Consider the following 22,113-nt stretch of genomic DNA (forward strand, 5'->3'; position numbering starts at 1 on the left):
TTTGAATAAAAACACCGAAGCGTTATATATATAGTGTTGGTTAGAGTCGCATAAAGATTAGTCTGCGGACTTATAAAGATTACGCTAGTTTAAGGGGTAATTTGTAAATGACACCATTCTTTGTTAAAACATTCATTCAGTTTGAACCCCATAGTTTAACTATCTACAAAAGAGCGAGAGTGATTTCCGAAAAAATTAAAACTGCAGGGATTTTAATTAGTATTCTACTGAATGTAGGGTTTTATTTGCACATTGTGTAACTCTGCAAGTAATTCCGGATCGGTGCCTGCTTAGCGTTAGCCAGCTCCGTCAGAAAATGGCCATGGCGGTTGTTCTCTCTTCTCTTTCCGTTGGAGTCCTCCCTTCCAAAACCCTAACACTACCCAAAACCCTTACTCTATCAAGAAGTAGAACAAACCTACTCTTTTCTCAATTCCCAAAATCCTTCTCCTCCTCCGTCTCTCCCCTCTCCTCTCGCGTTGAATTCTACCACGCCCAAGTTTTCCCCTCCTCCTCCCCCTTCTCCCTCTCCTCTCCTCTCTGCCATATTGAGCCCTTTATTCTCTCTGAATGGGAACCCATTCTTAAGGGATGGATCTGTGGCGCCGTCTCCGTCTACTGCCTCTCAAGAACCGTCCCCTGCGTCGGACGCTTGCCCTGCTTTCTCCGCGAGACCGGATCCGATCGCGCGATTCGAGAGGGTCTGATTCTCGCGGCTCTCGCCGCGACTCGATGCGTGGCCGCGTACCTGCAACAAGGGTTCTTGTGGGAAGCCTCGTTTAGGTCAGCGTATAGAGTTAGGGCTCACGTTTTCGATCGGGTTCTGGAGAGAGATCTAGGGTTCTTCGAGGGGAATACAGGTGTACCGGCGGGCGATGTTGCATTCAGGATCACCTCAGAGGCGTCCGATGTGGCGGATACCGTGTACGCTCTCTTGAATGTAAGGTTTTTGTTCATTTTGGATTTAGTTGATTTCACATAGTATGTTTCTTAACGTTGCATGGTACGGCCTTATAATCTCAATTGGTATAGAATTCAGCATTTTTGTGCCTCTAACTTCTTGTTATTCATTTCTAATTATAGGCATTGGTTATTTGTTATGTAGACGATCGTGCCGACTACTTTGCAATTGATTGCAATGTCAGCTCAAATGGTGATGGTCAGTCCAGTACTTTCTCTAATTGCAGCTCTGGTGTGTCTCTTACGGAATTTTCCTGTTTTAGATTTCAGAAAGTATTGGAGCATGGATTAATGGGGTTGGTTGCAGGTAATTCCTTGCATGTCACTCCTGATAGGATATCTTGGTGAAAGGCTTCGTGAGATATCAAATGAGGCGCATTCAACTGTTGCTAAACTCTCTGCCTACCTAAATGAGGTGTGTTCCTTGCTATTGTAATGGCAAAGTTTCTTGTTCATAGTAAGAAGTTTTGTACGTGTAGAATTTATAAGCGGGCTTCTTGTTTTGTGTTCCAGGTGCTTCCGTCGATGCTTACAGTAAAGGCAAACAATGGAGAGTCAAAGGAGAGCTTGAGATTCCAAAGGCTTGCACTTGATGATCTCGTGAAGAACTTGAGAAAGAAGAAAATGAAGGCACTCATACCTCAGACTGTGCATGGAATGTATATAGGAGGGCTCTTGGTGCTTTGTGCTATGTCACTAATAGTATCAAGGAATTCCTTCGATGCGTCGAACTGCTTATCATTCCTAATGGCGCTGGCTCTTCTAGTTGAGCCTATTCAGGTACTCTTTTTTCAGTCCTAACTCCACCCAGCCCTACGACTCTATTAATCATCTTCCCCAATCTCTCTCTCATTGCTCTTTTTTCGATTTTATAGAGCTATACAACTTCTATTGTATTAAGTTTGTTGGTTTCTTCTCCCTGTTTACTTTTTTCCCTCTCAAATAGACCTGTTGTGCCAAACTGCCAATAGTGTAGTTTATTCTCATCTTCACAGGAATATGTAATTGTGCCAAGTATCTTTGTCGAAAATTATGTGGTATTGATCATTGAAAAGAACAAAGAAAAGAGGATGGGGGGAATTAGGACCCGATAGTATAAAATCTTTTGCAACTTAATCTTGATTATCAGCAGGTTTAAGATTTAGTACAAGTAGCTAACCCATATTTCTCCATATATATTTCTCTACTTAGTATTTTGTCTTTTAGAAGTCCTTTTAATATAACTTTGAATCACAAAATTAATAGGATGTGGGAAAAGCATACAATGAATTGAAGCAAGGAGAACCAGCAATAGAACGCTTGTTTGATCTGACAAAATTTGTGTCTAAGGTACTTCATTGTTTCATTACATAAATATTTTTCAGTACATCTGGTGCATGGCAGTTCTGGAACAGTTTGCTCCCTTAACAATGAATTTGTTTTTGTCCACTTCTGCTATTCTGTCTGATATATGGGTACACATTAGATTGATTTGCTTCCAACATGGTTCTGCATAGGTATGTGATAAACCACAAGCAGTTGATCTCTACTCTGTCAGTGGGGACATAAAATTTTGCAATGTTACATTCAAATATTTGGAAAACATGCCTCCTGTTCTAGATGGTCTGAATCTCCATATAAAACCAGGAGAAAGGGTTGCTTTTGTTGGGCCTTCTGGAGGTGGAAAGACAACTCTTGTCAAACTCCTTCTTCGGCTATATGATCCGTGTGGTGAGTGTTTTACATTATATGTCATTGCAATTTATACTAGAGAGTGCAAATTTTAAAGCTGCACTCATGTCAACATTCTTTTGAGTGTCAACATTCTCTTGAGTATTGGTAATTTATACAAATGTCAATATTTGGTCCATTATTTGAACTAATTCCTTTTTTGTTTTTGGTTTGATGAGATGGCATGTCTGCATGTTAATCAATAGGGTGTATATTTCTGGATGATCATGATATTCGGGATATTCGATTGAGAAGTTTAAGGAAACACATAGTGCTGGTTTCACAGGATGCGGTGAGTGCATGCTTATATTTCTCTTAAGATATATTATTTTAGATGATACGAGGCTTGTTAGTTGTGCTTATATTTTACTTAAAAAGGACAATATTGGTGCACTTTGCTATAGAAGAACACCAAAATTATGCATGCAGTATTTAAGAAATGTTTCAATGTAATATCAAAATGCGTATCTCAACAGCTGGCAGCTTTTATTTTCTTTATAAATTTTGACATATTAAGTTACAGAATACTCAGATGGAGATACAGAGAGTTTGTTGAATTGATTAGTACTATTGTAATGAGCATTGTATATAATAATATAAATGTGAGTATCTATATCAGTTGGAGATTTATGTTGAAATATTTGGGTAACTGTTTTTTTAGCATATATGTTGAACGAAATAAATTTATGATGGCAGAATGAGTCTTTTAATCTTGTTTATAAGTTATATGTTTTCTGTGTCATTCATCTCCTTTTGACTAAAATATATTGCATAAAACATACCATACTTCATCACATGATAAATTCACAAGATTAGGTGTATGATTTTCCGCTTGTATTAACCTTGTTGTTATGATCCAGATGCTATTTTCTGGAACATTTTCTGAAAATATCAGCTACAAGGATGACACAGGAAAAGTCAACATGGTGCAGATTGAGAATGCTGCTAGAATTGCTAATGCAGATGAATTCATTAAGACCTTTCCAGAAGGCTATGATACAGATATTGGACAACGGGGTTCTCTTCTAAGTGGAGGTCAAAAACAGAGGTAAAATTTTTAACTTGACCAGCCTTTTTGTCACTGAGGAATGATGCCAATCAAATGACCCTCACCTGGAGCAGTTTCATGCACAAGCTTTTCCATATTAATACCATTAAAGATCCTGTTTCCATTTAGCACAGGTTAGCTATTGCAAGAGCGCTATATGAAGAATCCTCGATACTTATATTGGATGAAGCAACTTCTTCTTTAGATAGCAGATCTGAGCTTTTCGTGAGGCAAGGACTGAATCATTTAATGGCTAACCGTACTGTAAGTTTGCAAACTATCTTTGCTTAATATGTTTTGTCTTTAATCTCTGTTTTTCTGCAACATTGTGTGCATGTGTTAGTCACCAAATTTTGCTCAGCATGTGGAGCATACTTACTGTCAGTTGAACTGGGAAGTGACTTTTTTTTTCTCTAGAACAGGACATAATTCATTTCTTTTGGGTTGACATTTATCGCTATTGTAGGATAGAAAGTTTTGCGGTTGGCGATGAAAGAGTAATTTTTTGAATCCCTTGTCATAATGACTGATGGATATGCATCTTAAAATTTGAGCTTTATATTTTATTTGTCATACTGTTCCTACCTTTTCCCCTCTGAGAGCAGTTTCCCTAAATTTTTTCTTTTTTCTGAAAAATACTGTGGGAGACGTTTTACTTTAGTTCATTGCCAATATATCTCATACAGTCACGCATTTGAAAGGTGTAACCACTTCTAGTATTCTACTGCCCCAAAGAATGCCAAGCCCATTGAGCCTCTCATTTCCCTTTCGTGTCCCTCTTGTGCATACCATCTGCACCATTCTCATTGGAACAATTTGATTGATAGCTTCTCTATCTGCTTTTGCCTACTGAAAACAGCCATGATTATTCACCCCTACTATGTTATACTTGATCAGTTTCTCAGTCATTGTGTTTCCTCTGAGGCAATGTATCTAGTGGAGTTTCACATGCTAGCATGATGTTAATTCAATCTGAACTTTTTATGTGTTTCAGGTTCTTATAATCGCTCATCGGTTGGAGACAGTTCAGTTAGCAGACAGAGTTTTTGTCTTGGATGGTGGTAAGCTGGAGGAGGTACCCAAGTCAGCTCTGTTTGCTCAAGATGGTCAATTAGCCTCGCTGGAATTAAGCAAGCTTATCATATGATATTGGATGAGAAGACCGAACTTTCCATTAGGAGCCAGAGTTATTTTTGGAAGATTTATCTTTAACAAGTTGGGAGCGAGTTGGCAAAGGCACAGGTTCTAACAACAAATCATCTGTATAATTACAAAGGCATAGGATGCTTTTTGATTTTATTTTATATGTGTGTGGCTTAGTCAAGTTTTAAGTTTTAAGTTTTAAGTTTTAACTAGCTCTAGCTATCGTCACTTTTTTTTTTTGTTACCAATCCTAGGTAAAGTTTGGTTTGCTCATTTTTTGAGCTTTTATTTAGTGACTAAGCTTATATCTGCGTACATTCTTTAAGAAATTATAAATTTTGCATGAATACTAGCTTAACTTTTGACATTTATAAGTTGAATTTTCAGTAAATAACAAAATTTTAAAGAGTATACCTGCGGAAAAAAAAGAAAAAGAAAACCAAAATATTAGTCACTAATTGACAAGAGGAGCCTAAAAACAGTACACAATGTCCAACTTTCATTTAAATCAATAGACAACATTAAAAAAAAAAAAATCCGAAGTTAACTTTCACATATACCAAGTTAATCATGCATACAAACCTAAAGATTACTATATGTCAAGAGTAATTAGCAAGCAATTCCAAAGGACCTAACCAACATACGAACATCGAAGACCACAAACAAGCACCCATAACTAAAATATGCAAAGATATCCATAGCCATGTTCATAGAATCCAGAATCAAGATCTTATAACCAAGCAGAATTAACACAAGGCCAGGGATGTCTTAGTTTGCCTACTCCTACTGACGGATTGATGCCAAAAGCCTGGACAAAGTTAGCAAAGATGCATAAGCGCCAAATGAACACTTAACCAACATAAGATAATTATCACGCGTTGAGAAAATCTGCTTCGTATTCTTTCTTCAAGGAGTTTGTCAACTTGTTGGTACAATTAATGCTTAGTACCTAAACCTTTGATCCTAAAATTCTTGAAGGATATTCAAAACTAATGGTCGACGCTATTCCTCTTACTACAATATATATATAACATCTCTCATCCCTTATCTAATCTGGTGAGCATTCAAAACCTCACATAGCAATGGTTATGAATAATAGTACTTTCTGTTTCGAAAATCACATTGAAACTTTAAATGCATGCCTGATAGACAATTGATGTATGAACTATGAAAACTTTATTACCGTGTCTACTTATTAAAAACATGGATTAGTGATTTTGCTTTCTTCAATAGAGAACCTAGATTCGTGATTGTAGGTTTACTAGCTTACGATGGAAGTTATGTGTTTGTGATTGTAAGTTTACTAACTTACGATGGAAGTTATGTGTTTCCTGATTACGGGTTTACTAACTTATGATGAAAGTTGTGTGTTAAATTTTCTCATAAATATTGAGGTTAAATTGTGCCTTCTGTGCCAGAATTTTGAGAAATCCAAGAAATTGGAGAACAAGCAGAAGTACTTCACCACAATATTGTTAGAATTTAAACACTCGAAACTAGCTGTATATTGCTCACTTTGATTAAATCTTACTGATCCTAGATTTTGATCAATATGCTGTAGCATAGTAGTCAGCTTAAGGAATCTCCCAAGCAACTTCTGAAGGTGCTTATGCTAGGAGCTTCACCCACTGCCACATCTATAATCTTGACTAGTTACTGGAATTGCTGACATCCTGCTAAAATTGATTGCCAATCTCCGGTTGCTTGGCAATCTTTGGCGTTTTCCTTTTCTCCACTATCCCCCATTCTTAGATGTCTAAAATCACCAATAACAAAGGAACGGGAAATCCTACGTAGATGGAGCTCTGACCTGCTTCTTTAGCAATCTTTTTCTTCTTCATGATTACTCTTAGCTTCTGAGCGTCTTCTCATTTCCTTTCAGCTGCATATATGTTTGTTAAAAGAATGTAATGCCCTGGTTCTTCTGGCTTATTAAGCTCAAGTGCGTTGATCATAGCATTCCATGACATTACGTTTCAATCTGGCATATCATCAAAGACATGTCGAGCCTCTACTATACAACCACACTTTGCATACATATCCACAAGAGCAGTACTCACAACTAGATCTAAGTTGAAATGCAACCATGGATCTTCATTCCTAGTTTGAGATCCATGATATTGGCACAGGCTGCAAGTATACTAGCAACCGTCACTGCGGTAGGCTTGAAACGTGAAGCTTGCATATGGAGGAACAGCTCGAATGCCTTGGCAAATTCTCCTTGCCGTCCAGGATACATCTGTTTTCTCTTGAAAGTCCTCGAAGAGTAGGTAAGCAATGTCCAATTCCCCAAATTTCCCATACATAGCAATCAGACTATTTGGTCACTGACTCATTAATCTCGATTCCCTTGTCTTCCATCAATTTATGAATATGTCTGCCTTCTTCATGGTTGCCAACCCTAGCTACTGCCGGCAGGACAGAGACTAGTGTAGAGGAATTAGGCTCAAAACCCAATTCCTGCATCCTTTGGAAAGCACCGACGGCTTTCAAGTCCAACTCATTATAAGAATATCCTGCTATCAACGCATTCCAGCTAACAATGTTCTTCAACGGAATTCTTTCGAACAATTGGCGAGCAACTTCAACCTCACCCATTTTCATGTAAAATCAACTAGCGCAGTTGAGATATACACGTCGGATGCAAGCCCAATTTTTACTGCTCTCCCGTGAGCTTCTGGGCCCTCGTCTGTGGCAGAGAGAGCACCACAGGCCTTGACGATAAATGGGAAAGCAAACTTATCCGGTGGAAAGATTTCAGATTGTAGCATCTCGGAGTACAGAAGTAGAGCTTTACCAGAGAATCCGTGGACAGCATAACCTCGACGCATCATGCACGCCCATAACCTGCTGTAAACTCTCATCTTATATAGATTCGGTTAGTTGTTAATTAGTTATTTTATTTGAGTCCAGTCACTTGGTTAGTTACTTGGAGTCCTTCACTTAGTTGTTGGTTAGTAACGGTGACTGTGCCATTTCAAGATTTGGACGCGACGGGAGCTTATATCTCCATGGTCTAGGAGATGATGCATGGCTGTTATGTTATGCTAGCTTCATGGTCGTGCCGTGGTTGAGGAATGTATTGTGAAGCTAGCTAATCCTGCGCATGTATTTGATTAATTATTACTAATGGTGATGAATAAAGTCTCACTCGATGATCAAATTACCCTTTTAAAATAACGTACGAATAATCTGTGGTTTATGAATAAAGTCATCAATTATGCTTCGCGAGACCCATTAATTTTGAAGAAGTACGGTCTAATTTCTTCTCAATTTGTACTTTGGCCCAAATTCTCAAAAGAGCATTAATTGGCCTCTAATACCTTGAGATTGTACTTTATCATACCTTAATCGATTTGAGAAAATTAAAAAAAAAATCTTAACGAATGATACTCTTGATGAACAAGTCAGTCACGTCTCTTTTATATACTATATATCGAAAGTACGATATTTTTCCGGGGTCATTTTCTAGCGGGATCACCTCCAATCTTATCCACAATTTAAGAAGAAGGGCTTGTTATACCGACAAAGGAAAATAAATTATTAGACAAACTTTAAACATTAGAAGATTTAATGAGTGGTTATCTGCGAAACCGGGAGTCCGAAAACCAAAAACCAGGAATGGTTCTGCCTCCTTACGAACTTATAATAATGAATGGTGTTACTACTCATTAATAACAGTATAAATATAACAAGAGAGATAGAAGTACTCGTTATTAATTTTCTTAGTAAAATCAAATGCTACCCCTACCTCTCCCCTCCTTTCTCTCTCTCTCTAATTATTCTCTATTTTAGATTAATCCCCTTCTTTTTCTCTCTCTAAATCCCTCCCACTATATCTTTGCGGTCTGGATTCCCGTTTCGCCAGAGCCAAACGACTTGTTCATCGTATCAAACTCCCTCTCTCTCTCTCTCTCTCTCTCTCTCTCTCTCTCTCTCTCTCTCTCTCTCTCTTTCTCTTAATCAGCTTGCTTCCTTCCATTCTTCTCATCAATACCATAACAGGGAGGGGAAGGTGATCCGATCTATATCTACTTCTTCTTTTTGCGATTGTTTCTTTGAATTATATCTTCCTCTGAATTGAACTAAAATTCGTGTAGAAATGTTTTGCAGGTTACCTTTCTCCGATTGCATCGATCTCGTCTTTGAGAGAGGAGGGAAAGGAAGAGATGGCGGAGGAGCAGCGATGTCAGGAAGGGCACCGTCTCTGCGCGAACAACTGCGGCGTCTTCGGGAGCCCCACGACCCTAAACCTCTGCTCCAAGTGCTACCGTGACCTCCGCATCAAAGAAGAGCAAGACGCCTCCGCCAAGATCGCCTTCGATAAATCCCTCTCCTCCTCCTCCTCCTCCACCTCCTCTCCTTTCCTCCCGTCTCCTTCGGCCTTAGCTGTCGCAGAGCCTGAACCTTCTAGAAGCGTCTCGATCCCGACGACGGCAACGGCTGCGCCGGGCCGGTGCGCGGCGTGCAAGAGGAGGGTGCGGCTCATGGGATTCACATGCCGGTGCGGGGCCACGTGCTGCGGGACCCACCGGTTCCCGGAGCGGCACGATTGCAGCTTCGACTTCAAGGCGGCCGGCCGCGCGGAGATCGCTCGTGCCAACCCCGCCGTCAAGGCCGAGAAGCTCCTCGATAAGATCTAAGATGTTAGTTTTCTTCCGTGCGTTGTCATCTTATCCTCTTCTTCTTCTTCTTCTTCTTCTTCTTCTTCTTCTTCTTGTTCTCACCATTTTGAAGAAATGTTCTCTCCTGTGGAGATATGGAATGAAGTGTGAGAGATTAATTAAGTTTAGGAGTTCTCATGTAAAAAATTAAGACTTTTGAGAGTACTCATACAAAAAAAATTAAGTATTTTAACGTATGTATACGTAAATATCAACTCTCGAAGAGAATATATACAAAAATAAATAAATAAATAAATAAATAAAAAGTAGTGTTTCAGTTACAATTAGATTTATGACTTCATTCGCTTTATGGGCTACAGTTTAGCAGAGGATTATTTTAAGAAGGATTTTAGTTTAATTTAAGCCAAGCCTAATTCAAATTTGACGGAAATTTAATTCAAACTTGAATATACACATTTATATTTCTAGCCGAGTAACCTATCTATAATTAAGCACGACATAAAATTAACTTTGAGCCTAAACCAATAAATCAATCTAAGAAAAAGCTTGATCAAGCCTTATTTTACGGAGTTTGAGGTGATTATTTTTATTTATTTATTTATTTATTTTAAATGAGAAGAGCTAACAAAGCAGCTAAATTACAAAATTTCCCTAAGATTTTACTGCAATACTTCTATGCTTCTATATTTCAACCTTTTAACTTCTATATAGTTAAAAGTTTGGAACACAAGAGACAAGCTTCTATTAAACAAGATGACAAACCGAGTTGAGTCTTGCCAGTAAAATTTGTCAATTCAGATTAATTTCAATCGATTTCAAATATATGTGATTATTAGGGCATCATCATTAATCCATGGCTTAAGGCACTTCAACACTGCACTGTTTGGTTGGTTAGTGGGTTAACCAAATCGGTGGGCTTGCTTCTAGAATAACAACAACGGCACGAACCTTCCACTGGTATTACCTATGGCGGCTAAGGCTTATTTCTGCTAACAAGTCTTTCCCTTCTCTTTGACCTGCCACTTATTATTTAACCATATATAATCTTAGACAAAGTTAATGTGATTAGTAAGAAAAGGAATTGTTGCCAGGTATTATATATATAGTAGGTAGTGTCACATCATTTTCTAAATGTAAACTTCCACTAGAAAATACTTGTCAAGAAAAATGATTACCTAGTAGTTGATTTCTTAATCAGTGGGCCACTGTAATTTGGACTAAATTGTAGCATATATACCATCAATCACACTCAGTCCAAATGGGTTAAAGAAATTCCTACCAATGCATTTGTTTGTTCTTCTATGGTCTAGCTGCTAAATATCAGGTTGTAATTATGGATATATCCAACCTAAACCAAACTTGAACCTGATTATAACTTAATTTATCGGTTTATTTGGTTCGGCCTGGGTCTAAATGGACCCAAAGCTACTCCGTTTATGTGGTATTTGTGAATCATTTAGCTCAAGAAATGCTAAACTAATCATTTGTTGAAGTCGGAGTCTAATGGAATCTTTGCTCTCATTCCTCAGTCAAATTTATAGATGGGATAACTACGACTCATGGCACGTGGGAGGCACAAATCATTTGTTGTAGCTTCGAAACTTAATCTCATTAAAGGGAAAATGATATTACGTAACTATTTGATTAGAATTTTCTATAAAGTTCTAGAATAACCTACAAACATGTCTCACATAAAACTAGACTATTCGAAAGTAGTTTTGTCATCTTAAAACACCAATTCCAATGCCTAGAGAATGTGATACATCGATTATAACATTACAGCAAAGAAAATAGAGTTTCAATGAATTCGAAGATGTAAAGACTTTATTTAAGACATCCTGCTACTCTTAAACAGTTAAAAGAGAACCAACAAAAGTCTAGAGCAAGCTCACATACTTGTTGTCCATAAAATATAGTATTTCTTTCTACTCCGATCACCACATTGCTAATCAATCATATTAAAGATCAAAATTGGATGGGAAAGCAGATATCTAATTTTGCGGAAACCCCGGGAGACTTAAATAAATCATTGGACAAAATTAGTCCAATCCAGCTGGACGTTATATATATAATATATATATATATATATACTTGTTATGAGGAAAAATAACATCAGGAAGGGAGGCAATAGTGAATAGTGTCCCCCAGTGGTTGAAGTCAAAGCCCAGGAATGAGAATAAGCGCCTACGTCAATGCGAAGATAACGCACACCCAACCAAACTAGATTAGACCGATCAAATCACTTTAAAATTAAATTATACAAGTATAATATATATATATATCCTACTTTTTCCAATAAGTCTTCAATTCCTTTCTAATCCCACCCCTCTTTTCCATCTTTACGACTTCCACCACGCTTGTGCGTGTGAAGCCAAATGCCAAAATCTTCTACCGAATTACTATTTTGCCCTTCTCCTCTTTAAAACCACCTTTCCTTCTTCACACGTCTGACGTCTCAATTTTTCTTCTTCTTCTTCTTCTTCTTTCTTCTTCTCTTATCTCTAATCTCTGTTCTCTGTTCTCTGTTCTCTCTTCTATCCTATGAAATGGACCTCGAAACTCTAGTATGCGGCGGTTGCGGCGACGGCAAGGTCGCCTGCGAAACCCTGATCGGTGAAGCGCCGGCGGCGGCCGCGGTGCCGGATCCTGATCTGCCGGCGGAGTCGGTCCAGTTGGTGATCGGAGAAGACATCGATTGGACGGACGTCAACGCCGTCTACGATAGAGACGATTCCACCAAGGGGAACACGAACCCTAAATCTCATCAGCAGCACGGGAACCCTCAGATGAGATCAAATTCGCAGAGGTTCTCGGGAAATCTTAAACCCAAGGCACCGATCATAGGGCTTCCGGGCAAGATCCAGCACTCTGGCTACCTCGGCCGGAGCGGTCGACGTCCGGCGAGTGTGCGGATCTTTCCCAAGAAGGCAAAGACCGGCGAAGGAGGACGAAAGTCGGCGGTGCCGGAGTCTGAGCCGTCGTCGCCGAAGGTATCTTGCATCGGGAAAGTGCTCTCCGAGAGGGAGCGGGGCCAGTGCCGCCGCCGCCGGCGATCTCCGGAAACGGAGGAGGAGAAGGACGAAGAGCCGAGCGGGTGCTGGGCGAGCATGGTGGCTTTCTTCCGGTGCGGCGGCCGAGATCGCGGCGCCGCGGCGGTGGACAGCGTGGAGGAGTCCTCCCCGTCGCCGCGGTCGGGAAATACTCCAGCGAAGGAGGCGGCTGTGGTGGCGGCGGCGGCGCTTGCGCCGGGGTTGGGAGGTATGAAGCGGTTCACGTCTGGGAGGAGGTCGGCGTCGTGGGGTGGGGATTCGGACGACGACGATGACGCACACGTGGCAAAGCGAGAAGCGTTGGATCCAGAGGGGGTGTTGGGTCGACGGTCGGTAGGATCTCTCGAAGAAGCGCAGCGGGAAAGGGATTGGGAGAGCGAGGGACCCGCTTCCATTTGAAAAGAAATTAATGGTAGTCTTCCATTGGTTTTTGTGAGCTCTTCTTCTTCTTTTTTTAACCTTCTTCTTTTCTATTTCTGTTATCTTTCCTTCTCGGTCAGTTTGATGGGCTTGTAAGTAGTGGAAAGAGGATTGTGAATGTGCTTTTCCTAGTGAGTTGGATTGCAATAATAATACGATATAGCTTTCGTGAATTTTATTGGGATTAGATAGCTTTGCTGTCAGATGGTTGTTCATAAATCACAATCTTGATGACAATATAAGAAGGTTATAGCTTATAATATGTCTATGATTCCTTATGCACTGGAACCAACTAGAGAATCTTCAATTAGCCGCAATCTTCATTTTAAGGAAGAAGATTATCTTATGCTTAATTTGGACATTAGCTATGCATGCATGTAGGGGACAATACTGGTCATAAGAAAAGAGAGACCCAGTTTAGTTGTTGGATTTTGTTTACAGGCTCAGACACGAGTAATGCAATTTGGATTAATTTGCAGAGGCAGAGCAAAGATTCAAATTTATGAGATGGCGAAGTAATAAAGATCATTCAACGTAAGCTAGCTAGCCTTCAAAGAACATGCCCCATGATGATATTTGAAGCATCCCAGAGTAGTTAAGGGCTCTTCCTTGGGGACTCATCATAGAGCTGCACAGTCCTCCCATTGATAGGTTGAGTGGGCCTTGAGTTGTTCTTGTATCCCGCAGACAGAGGAGCTCTAAGTGCAGCTACTTGCTCCTCGGTCATCTCTCTCACCTGCAACAAATTCATAGCAATGGCTTAAAAATTCATGTTAGAAGAAACTCAGGAACTTCAATGTGCCTAAATATTTTTGAGATCCGACAGTTTGTGTGTGTATATACCTTGCCAAGGATGTTCCAGATGACGTTCTCGGTGCACGGCGGCGTGGTGAGGGATCCGACGTACCTGAAGTACTTGCGAGTCCGGCGTCTCAGCGACTTGACACGCACGGCTCCGGCCGGAATGTGCGCTTCCTCGTCTCCTGAACAATTCTCTTTGGCCAATTCAGCTACTTTGTCCCTCATCTATATATTGTACACAAACAAATCAAGCCTTTTATTATTGCAGAAAATTGCTCTCTTAACGGCGTTTTTAATACGGTGATGCTAAAAAAAGAAAAAAAAAAGAAGAAGAAGCAAAGTTAGGGGTATAACAAAATGTGTTTAATCATATAAACATATATATATATATATACGTATTTATACTTGCAACTGTATAGAGATATCTATCTACCTGGAAAAGGAATGGATCAGCATGGCCATACTTGTACAGGATTGCCACCACTGTGATGTTGCCATCCTCACTTATGTGAACCAAGTGCAGCTCCACTGGGAATCTATAAATTACAATGGCCAACTAGTGGTTAAATGTTACAATAAAATGGTGTGGTTAGAGAAGCACATACCTTTGACCATTAATAGTGTGCTCAGAAGGCGAGTGCCAGTGCAGTTGTTTCAACGTGTAGTTCTTCCCATGCACCACCACCTCTCCTACAGTGTCATGGAATCGCAGCTACGTGGAAGAAGAATTTTTTTTTTTAAAAAAAACCTCAGAAATTAACTATGTGGTAATTAAGAGAGGTGCTTGAGAGTTAACAATTTGCAACGAACCCCAATGTTAATGCCATTATCCACAAGGGTAGCATTTGCGGTATCGTAATCCCTGGTGAGAGACTCCATCTCTGGGTCGTAAGACACGACGTCATTTGCAATGTCAATGGGAGACTGCTGCTTGCCCTTCGTGCACAATGCAAATTCTTGGTTCAAGCTTCCCCAGTAGTTCGGTCCAGTTGCTCCACCATACCCAAATTGCACAAAATCTATCGATATTGAAGAATAAAAGCTTACGATATATATAATATCGAGTCATAGTTCAGAATATTAAAATATAAGAAGCCAGTTTTCTTTTTTTTTGAAATTACCATGGGCGCTTGAGAAGGCTACTAGAAGGAAGGATGGTATGACCAGAGCAAAGATGGCACCTCGAGCAGCCATTCCCCCTCTCTGTTTCCTTCCTCTCTCTCTTTTTCTTGTTTATGTGAGGGTGGGTTTCTGTTCATCAATCTATATGTATAGCAATCTATAGAAGACGAAGGAAGGTAAGGGAGGAAGTAGATAAACTTAGTTAAGTTGGGCCAAATAAAGTACGCTACAACGGTCGAGTTTGCGGTGATGCTTTCCCCGCCAATTTCCTCCCTCCTTTTTAAGGCAACTAATTATAGACTTGCTAAGCTAAACACCTTATACTTGTTCTCTAATTGGGAACTCATATCTTTATAGTTAAGATGGTTGCTCTATTATTGGATCAAGGACCAAGGCCCATAAAGGCCCAACTATGGAACTCTTACTCAGTTGGGCAAATTCATTGTTCAAAGCATGTATCTTTACTATTTGAAAATCACAAAATAGTAAACAACAGGATCAGAAGTTATAAGATATTTTACTGGAGTATTATTCTATGCATAGTTTAAATCTACTATGAGCCTATGATTAAGGTAATTTAGTAAGAAGTAGGGAAGAAGGGCTTTATATGAAAAATTTCCCTTTAAATAAGCAAGAGCGAGCCATATACCCGTCCCACGTAGATGAAAGCTCTTCCAGAGTTCCAGGTATCCTAGCCTTGAAGGCAAAGCCAAAGAACGCATGCTCTGTTATATAATATTATATTATGATATCTATGTCTAGAATATAACATTGAAGCATGAAGCATGTCGTCCTACATCTCTCACTTTCCAAGTCTTCCAAGGCGGTGCCGCCCCACTACAACGGTAAACTGCCCATTCACGGTTTGCCACCTCAGCCAAGTCGGGTCCCACGTAGTCCATCGAGCCGATAGGCCGAAAGCCGTCATAACACCTGAGAGAGAGAAAGAGAGAAAGAGAGAAAGAGAGAGAGAGAGAGAGAGAGAGAGAGAGTTAAAAAGTGGTGGTGGGAGGGGAGGGGAGGGGAGAGGGATAAAAATAAAAATGTGGTAAAAATCTCTGTCACCATAAAGTTTAATCTTAGTGGATGGATGAGGAGAAAAAAAGAACCAAAAGCGATCGATCTTAGTGGAGGTGTGAAAAGAAAAAATATTCCCTCTTCACACGCTCTTCCTCTTAATAGTTTTTTTTTTTAATTTTTCCCCTCCCTTTTCCTGCTCAAAATTAGTGATTTTTGACGTCCTCCAGACGTCATAAAACTCGTCACCATATCTCTCTGGGCAACAATGAAGAGCAAATCTATGGATTCCAACCAAGATTTTGAATGTCATTTTCCGTCCTTTTCGTTAAATTAAGTGTTATGCTAGTTAATGTGTTTAAATCAATATGATGTATACTAGTTGCAGATTAGTTTGAGTATCTTTTTTTTTTTTTTAAACTTTAATTATGATATAAGAGATTAGGATCGACTTGGGCAGCTCTAAGAGATCTATAAACCCATTCAATGAATGATAGATATTTAATGGGAGCAAATCCTTTTCTGTCCCCACTTTGGAGCTTCTCAAAGGCATGCGGTTGTGTTTGGAGTCATTTGTCGACATAATCCTACCACCCACTTGAGCATTCACCCCGTAGATCCCCCATGACTCATGAATCATGCCCATCTCATCTCATCTCATCTCATCTCATTGCATGTGGACCACCTCATGCCATCTTTTTGTGTCATGTAACCCCCCTCACAAATGTCTATATTTCTCTTTTCCTGCCATCACCGTTATGAGAGACAAAATTAAGACTTGTAAAGGAGCCACAATTGCACAATAGAATAGTACTTTATTTACAAGTTAAATATAGGAGAAAGAATGGATGGTAGGGTTTTTTTCTTTCCCCGGAGGTTGCAAAACCAAATTTGAAGATGAAGAATTAAATAAAAAGTTTAGAAAAAGTGCAAAAGTGAAAGCTACCTTAGCACGCTTAATCTTTTTATGATAAAGTAGTGAGATATCAAGATTTAGGATCAACAAAAAGATCTTTCCGCCATCTCAATGATATGACCGAGCCGATAGAGAACGATAAGAGATCTTATCTATTTAAGTTTAACATAAACAAAAAATGCATTAGGAAAAAAGAAAAAGTGAGCTGTTAATTAGGTTTACTATGTATGAGCAAAATCTAAGGTGGCAAACAATTAAAAAAAAAAAAAGTAATTTAGGATCACTTTGGTAGTCAACGTCAGTTGTGGTGTGCATTCTACTCTTAATTAGTGGCATCCTATTCGTTGGTCAAAGCACTAGCCGTGCAATGGGAGGTCCCTCTCGTTCCCCAACCATTTCAATCTCACCTCGCACTGAAAAGAAAAGGAAATGGAGAATTAGAAAACAAACATCAGTTGAGCACTAATAGTCCTAAAGATTCTTCTCAGTGCAACACAATTAATGCAACGCAATTTTGGGCTGGACTTTGTTATTGTTTTGTTTAACATTCATTTTAAGACCCAAAATTCGTTACTTTGTTCTAAATTATTCTTACTGGCTGAAACTAATCTGTTGACCTAGTCAGCTCCACCAAGAAGAGAGCAAATAAAAAAAAAAAAAAAAACAAATATAAGATTTGTCCGGGGCATTCTTGAAATATGTTAGCCAAGATGGTGTCATTTTATCTAGCCTTTTCTTTTAAATACTACGTACACCTCCCTCCACCACCATCCACCTTCCACCCTTCAGGTCGATCTACATTCACAAACTAAGCATCAGGCAAGCATAAGCATCCAGTTCGATCGCGATCTACATATATAGAGGATTGCATGGGGAATTGCTTTGTCCTCCAGGAGAAGAAGGTGATCAAAATCATCGGTATGGACGGCAGAATTCTTAGACACCAATCCCCCTTGAAGGTTTACCAAGCACTAGCCAAGTTCCCCGGTCACACGATCTCCGATGCACTTCTCGAGGGCCGCCGTCTCGACCCGGCCACCGACATGAGAGGGGGCCAGCTCTACTACCTACTTCCACCGAAGGCGCCGGTCGTGGAGACCGGTTTCGGGTCCGGCGTCGTTCGAATCAAGCTGGTTCTTAGCAAGCAAGAACTGAAGGAGATGTTGAAGAAGGAGGTCATCTCCTTCAATAATATGATCTCTCTTCTACAACCAAGTGAAAGGAGAGACCAGGATAAGGAGAGATCTATTGGTTGGAGGCCTGCTTTAGAAAGCATACCAGAAGGGAATGATCTCTTCTAGCAACTCTTATATATGCTTCTCATCAAAGTAAAAGAAGCTATATATCTGATACATATATACACTAGCTAGAATAGGTTAATATCTCACAGGTGTATATTATCCCCACTTCTTGACTTCTTCTGATCAACATAGTTTACAAAAAATAGTTACTTGCTAAGCTTATGAAAGGATTGTTATGCTTGTGTTTACACTATTTTCCATTTCCTATCATGTCTCTGGCAAGGATTGTATATATATGTGTTCTGAGTTGTAATCGACCTCACTTGGCCTAGATTTTATCCAGTCCAGAAAAGCAATATCTTGGATAACCTTACCTTTTCTCTCATAGATAGATGGGTGGCATGGGGCAGAGACATTAACTCCTAGGAGAAAATCTTAAGCTCAGAAGGAATAAAATATAGGGGGGTTGTCTCTGTACAAGGGGCATCGAAAAGGATGGAATATGTTAAATTACTTTGCTTTATTGTTTTCTAAGAAAAGTGGAAAGATAATCATTAGGCTATCTTGAGGAAGATATCTCCGGGATCTATTATAACGTCTATCTTATTATTATTTTTTGGGGGTGTGGGGGAGTGTTTAATGCATTGAAAGTGTCATCAAATGGAACAAAAGATACAAAGAAAATAATGCTGCTGTACTGAATCAGGCACTTCAAAGAACTAGTAATCTCATCACCAAAACTACGAATACCCCCCATTAAATAGGAGAAATGTGAGGGATTGTTTGCCATTTGAGCAGCAAGCTCATGGAGAAACAACACAATTAGAAATGCTGACAATATCATGTTTGCAGCATACACAATATTATACACAATAGTTGCTATTTGCCACATCTGAGTTTCCAAACAAGATTAAATTCGAATCAAATATTTGTATTGAAGCAAATCTTGCATCCACATATTAAAGAAACATGAGCTCAATGAATAACTAGCTACAGAGCTGTAAGCCAAACAAAAATGTCACACAATAGACTATTTTCTGTTATTGGATCATGCTGTTATACAAGCGTAAGCCAGGAGTAAATTAATGGAGACCATTCTTTTACAATAATAATTGCTGTACAAATAGTATCTGATGAGATGACAGCTTTAGTGATTTTTCTTTTATATAATTATGCTTCTTGCAGCGACGTTAAGTTGAGCATGTTTGGAGTGTTTCAGCATTGCTCCAGCTTGGCCCTTGCATTGCTATTTGCATAAAAATATCGCAGATCCTACTCAGTTTTCCTTTCAACCTCTAGTGCTATTTCATTGCGCCGTGTGAAAGGAAGTGTAAAAGGGGGATTGAACTACAGAATCAGGAGACATAAAACCCAAAATCAGGACAATGATAAGGAATCTGAATATTTAAGTACGAAGTTGATCAAATCCTACCTGTGCAACTTCTACCTCAGTGTCATCTTTCACTTGAAATTGAGTGTCAGTCTTCAGAGCGTCACGTAATTTTGATTCTCTTCTATTAACATCTTCATCTGTAACAAAACCTATAACAAATGGCAAAAGGAAAGAGCACATGTATAAATTAACATTTTTGACAAGAGTAGAAGACAGACGAGGTGGACGATATGAAAGGATATTTAAATGTAACAGCAATTTGCTTCTGATTTTTAATCATAGTCCCATAAGCCACAATTGGCTCACTCAAGAAATAAATTCTTTCATCATCTCCACTGTAAATACTGAGAACGCTGATCTCAAACAACAAAAATTGTTAGGAAGAGAACAGGACAAGAATAAAAAATCAGTAAGTTGGTCATGTCTGTCAAAGAATTTCATCTGATGAAGTATTAACCCCCTGGATCATTTGTTGCAGCAGCAGCTTAGAATGTACTTGTTAGTAATATAAACAAAACAAATACATACAAGCATCAAGTATATGCAGTAACATTTCTATATGTTTCCAACTTCCAGCAAGTCATTGTGTAATACAGGACTGCTCATCTCATTTCTTATATTTCCGAACAAACAATAACTCAGCAATATATGCATAAAATTTTGAGCACACTATGTTGATTTTGGAAAACAATAGTTTCGTCTTAGAACACCTGGAAAGGCGGTGACAGCAACAAATTTTCCAGGGACCTCTTTGATGCTTACAGCTGGATCCTTTGGTAGTGGCAATTTGCCACCGTACTTTGTAGGCATCACAAAAGACATACGCCACTTATCCTGGTCGCCCGACTGTCAAATTGAAGTTGAGTCAGCGCTCTTTTGTTTGACGAAAAGGTAATATTCCAGATGGGCAAATTGAGACACCTTATAAAGCGGAGAGCAATAAAGAGCTTGTTTCATGAGAAGAGACATACACGCTTCGTTATTACTGGAGTAGTCATATCCATTTTCTCACCACTGGACTGAACCTTCCTTGTAAAAACAGGTGTTGTCATTTCCATTTGTTCACTCATTGTGTTCTATATACAAGGATGTAAAGAATCAGAATAGCATACACTTCAAAAGATCCAGCAAAATTTGAACCTCCTACTCTTGATTATCACAAAAGAATCTATGTGTGCTCTGTGTACCTTACCAAATAAGTAAGCAGCCAGCAAGTTAAATGATTGAGAAGAGCCATTAAAATCAAACCCAGTTTTTCCAGGCATTGTTGTCTCAGCAACAAAATAAGGCTGCATCAAAAATCCACTTGATAAACTTAGTATACAGAAAACAACATAACTTTTAGTATCAGAAACTAGCATTATCAGAAGACAACCAACATTGCCTAATTGTTAATTTGTTATCAAGGAAAACCAAAATATCTCTATCCAATAGTTACCCATAATAATAATCTCCATTGCCCGTCATGTGTACAGTTGTATGTGCACGGTTGTAGCATTGCATGTAACTTATCTTGAAGGTACTTTTTTTTTTCATCAAAATAATATCTTTGAAGTGTTTAACTATTCATATAGGTAGTTTAACAGTAAACTAGACATTTGCATCGTGCAAAAAATCTTAATAGATTTTCCTTACTACATACAACTACTTAAATGTTCGAGATCTAACACATAACTAAAATAGAAAAAAAAAATCCTTTAAAATAACATAATATCTAATATGCTTCATGAATAAGCAATATGAATCGTGACACTTAGCACCTCGACTTCTCTGATCTCATATTGATCCGTCCGTTTTACAATGCGAAATTTGACAGTCTCCAAATCAGGAACTGTAAGCAAATAAGCAGATAAACAAAGAGTTAATCGAAAATAAAAGATGGTATTTGAGAGGATCCCAAAAGTAATACCTGACATGAAGGCCTCCTCCAGATTTCGTGCTTCAAATCTCCGCGGGAAGGCGTACTTTGCGGTCTCCGCCGCCAAATCTCCCAAAACTGCTACCCAAAACCAATACGAATTCAATCAGAGATCACCAACAAAATCAAAATTTCCAATAAAAAATATGTTACTCTTTATATTTCCTAATAGTTTCTTCCAGTCATACGTCGCTGAGAGGTCGAAGCGGCTTGTGAGGCTAGCGCCAGGACGAGGGAGATTCGAGTCTCCATAGCCGATACGCTCTTCCGAGGAGCGACGCCACCTCTCTCCGCTGCCGACGCAAGGGTCGGCGATGGTCTCCTAGGGTTTCTCGATTTGGAGGTCAAGGAATCGACGGGTGGGAGACGAGGAAGAGAGCAAGGTTTGCAAAGAAGCGCCATTTTCGTGTCTTCTTCGTTTTAGTTTTTAGATATTTCCATTTTTCGTGCCTATTTTCTCTTCTCGTATCGTCTGATCGATTTGAGGCCTTTCATTTCGGTGTGGTTGGCTTACCGTAGCGTGTGTGTTTATAATATTCCCGGCCTAAAATTAAACTCTCCTTTAAAATTTTATTTATATCATAAAATTAGTATAAAACTATTAACGTATAAGCTTTAAATTTTAATTATTATCTATCACAAAACATATCCCTTTAGGAATACAAAATTTTAATCATCTTAAAAATATGGACAATTAGATTATTAATATTATAAAATTAAATGGTTTAGTTTTAGATATAACCACAGAT

The 22,113-nt window shown here is 39.1% G+C and overlaps 6 protein-coding genes across 11 annotated transcripts; 4 read left to right on the forward strand and 2 right to left on the reverse strand.

Annotated features, from left to right (window-relative positions):
- The first annotated feature begins 280 nt into the window (after positions 1–280).
- On the forward strand, positions 281–5,217 carry LOC140758541 (ABC transporter B family member 29, chloroplastic). 6 transcript variants are annotated; one of them, XM_073094750.1, is made up of 10 exons: positions 281–940; positions 1,106–1,159; positions 1,268–1,375; positions 1,474–1,740; positions 2,206–2,289; positions 2,457–2,670; positions 2,877–2,962; positions 3,531–3,718; positions 3,853–3,982; positions 4,713–5,217. In XM_073094750.1, exons 1-10 carry the CDS (start codon positions 317–319, stop codon positions 4,863–4,865), a joined length of 1,908 nt encoding a protein of 635 aa, XP_072950851.1. In that variant the 5' UTR covers positions 281–316; the 3' UTR covers positions 4,866–5,217. The 6 variants fall into 6 exon arrangements, with proteins under 6 accessions (XP_072950851.1, XP_072950850.1, XP_072950852.1 ...); XM_073094749.1 differs by having other exon boundaries at positions 1,106–1,192; positions 4,713–5,216; XM_073094753.1 differs by having other exon boundaries at positions 803–940; positions 1,084–1,192; positions 4,713–5,215.
- A 3,375-nt stretch (positions 5,218–8,592) lies between these two features.
- Positions 8,593–9,648, forward strand: LOC140758493 (zinc finger A20 and AN1 domain-containing stress-associated protein 5). The gene is made up of 2 exons (XM_073094680.1): positions 8,593–8,876; positions 8,975–9,648. The coding sequence occupies exon 2, from the start codon at positions 9,031–9,033 to the stop codon at positions 9,502–9,504; it is 474 nt and encodes a 157-aa protein (XP_072950781.1). The 5' UTR covers positions 8,593–8,876; positions 8,975–9,030; the 3' UTR covers positions 9,505–9,648.
- Positions 9,649–11,953: 2,305 nt separating this feature from the next.
- Positions 11,954–13,129, forward strand: LOC140758522 (uncharacterized). The gene has a single exon (XM_073094724.1). It carries the CDS (start codon positions 12,033–12,035, stop codon positions 12,933–12,935), a length of 903 nt encoding a protein of 300 aa, XP_072950825.1. The 5' UTR covers positions 11,954–12,032; the 3' UTR covers positions 12,936–13,129.
- A 135-nt stretch (positions 13,130–13,264) lies between these two features.
- LOC140758281 (alpha carbonic anhydrase 1, chloroplastic-like) lies at positions 13,265–14,951 on the reverse strand. Its single transcript, XM_073094381.1, has 6 exons — positions 14,879–14,951; positions 14,568–14,776; positions 14,363–14,469; positions 14,170–14,293; positions 13,800–13,982; positions 13,265–13,692 (listed from the first exon to the last, which is right to left on the reverse strand). Exons 1-6 carry the CDS (start codon positions 14,949–14,951, stop codon positions 13,552–13,554), a joined length of 837 nt encoding a protein of 278 aa, XP_072950482.1. The 3' UTR covers positions 13,265–13,551.
- Positions 14,952–17,681: 2,730 nt separating this feature from the next.
- Positions 17,682–18,113, forward strand: LOC140758283 (uncharacterized). The gene has a single exon (XM_073094383.1). It carries the CDS (start codon positions 17,682–17,684, stop codon positions 18,111–18,113), a length of 432 nt encoding a protein of 143 aa, XP_072950484.1.
- A 1,110-nt stretch (positions 18,114–19,223) lies between these two features.
- Positions 19,224–21,869, reverse strand: LOC140758479 (heme-binding-like protein At3g10130, chloroplastic). The gene is made up of 8 exons (XM_073094665.1): positions 21,553–21,869; positions 21,356–21,442; positions 21,207–21,277; positions 20,634–20,735; positions 20,418–20,522; positions 20,157–20,292; positions 19,486–19,595; positions 19,224–19,400 (listed from the first exon to the last, which is right to left on the reverse strand). The coding sequence occupies exons 1-8, from the start codon at positions 21,764–21,766 to the stop codon at positions 19,326–19,328; spliced, it is 900 nt and encodes a 299-aa protein (XP_072950766.1). The 5' UTR covers positions 21,767–21,869; the 3' UTR covers positions 19,224–19,325.
- Between the last annotated feature and the right edge of the window lie 244 nt (positions 21,870–22,113).

The sequence above is a fragment of the Typha angustifolia genome, chromosome 3 (assembly GCF_048772165.1).
Source record: "Typha angustifolia cultivar Huaian chromosome 3, ASM4877216v1, whole genome shotgun sequence".
NCBI lineage: Eukaryota > Viridiplantae > Streptophyta > Magnoliopsida > Poales > Typhaceae > Typha > Typha angustifolia.

Bases quoted from the DNA above. Each gene is read 5' to 3' on its own strand.
- LOC140758281 (XM_073094381.1), bottom strand. From the start codon at position 14,951: ATGGCTGCTCGAGGTGCCATCTTTGCTCTGGTCATACCATCCTTCCTT. The intron at 14,777-14,878 runs GTAATTTCAAAA...CAATATCGATAG, and splicing joins AGCCTTCTCAAGCGCCCATG to ATTTTGTGCAATTTGGGTAT. The intron at 14,294-14,362 runs GTATGTGCTTCT...TGTAATTTATAG, and splicing joins CACACTATTAATGGTCAAAG to ATTCCCAGTGGAGCTGCACT.
- LOC140758522 (XM_073094724.1), top strand. From the start codon at position 12,033: ATGGACCTCGAAACTCTAGTATGCGGCGGTTGCGGCGACGGCAAGGTC.
- LOC140758541 (XM_073094749.1), top strand. From the start codon at position 317: ATGGCCATGGCGGTTGTTCTCTCTTCTCTTTCCGTTGGAGTCCTCCCT. The intron at 2,963-3,530 runs GTGAGTGCATGC...GTTATGATCCAG, and splicing joins TGCTGGTTTCACAGGATGCG to ATGCTATTTTCTGGAACATT. The intron at 3,983-4,712 runs GTAAGTTTGCAA...TATGTGTTTCAG, and splicing joins ATTTAATGGCTAACCGTACT to GTTCTTATAATCGCTCATCG.
- LOC140758493 (XM_073094680.1), top strand. From the start codon at position 9,031: ATGGCGGAGGAGCAGCGATGTCAGGAAGGGCACCGTCTCTGCGCGAAC.
- LOC140758283 (XM_073094383.1), top strand. From the start codon at position 17,682: ATGGGGAATTGCTTTGTCCTCCAGGAGAAGAAGGTGATCAAAATCATC.
- LOC140758479 (XM_073094665.1), bottom strand. From the start codon at position 21,766: ATGGCGCTTCTTTGCAAACCTTGCTCTCTTCCTCGTCTCCCACCCGTC. The intron at 21,443-21,552 runs GTATGACTGGAA...TTTGGGTAGCAG, and splicing joins CGCTTCGACCTCTCAGCGAC to TTTTGGGAGATTTGGCGGCG. The intron at 20,736-21,206 runs GTGCTAAGTGTC...TTTTTGATGCAG, and splicing joins ATGAGATCAGAGAAGTCGAG to CCTTATTTTGTTGCTGAGAC.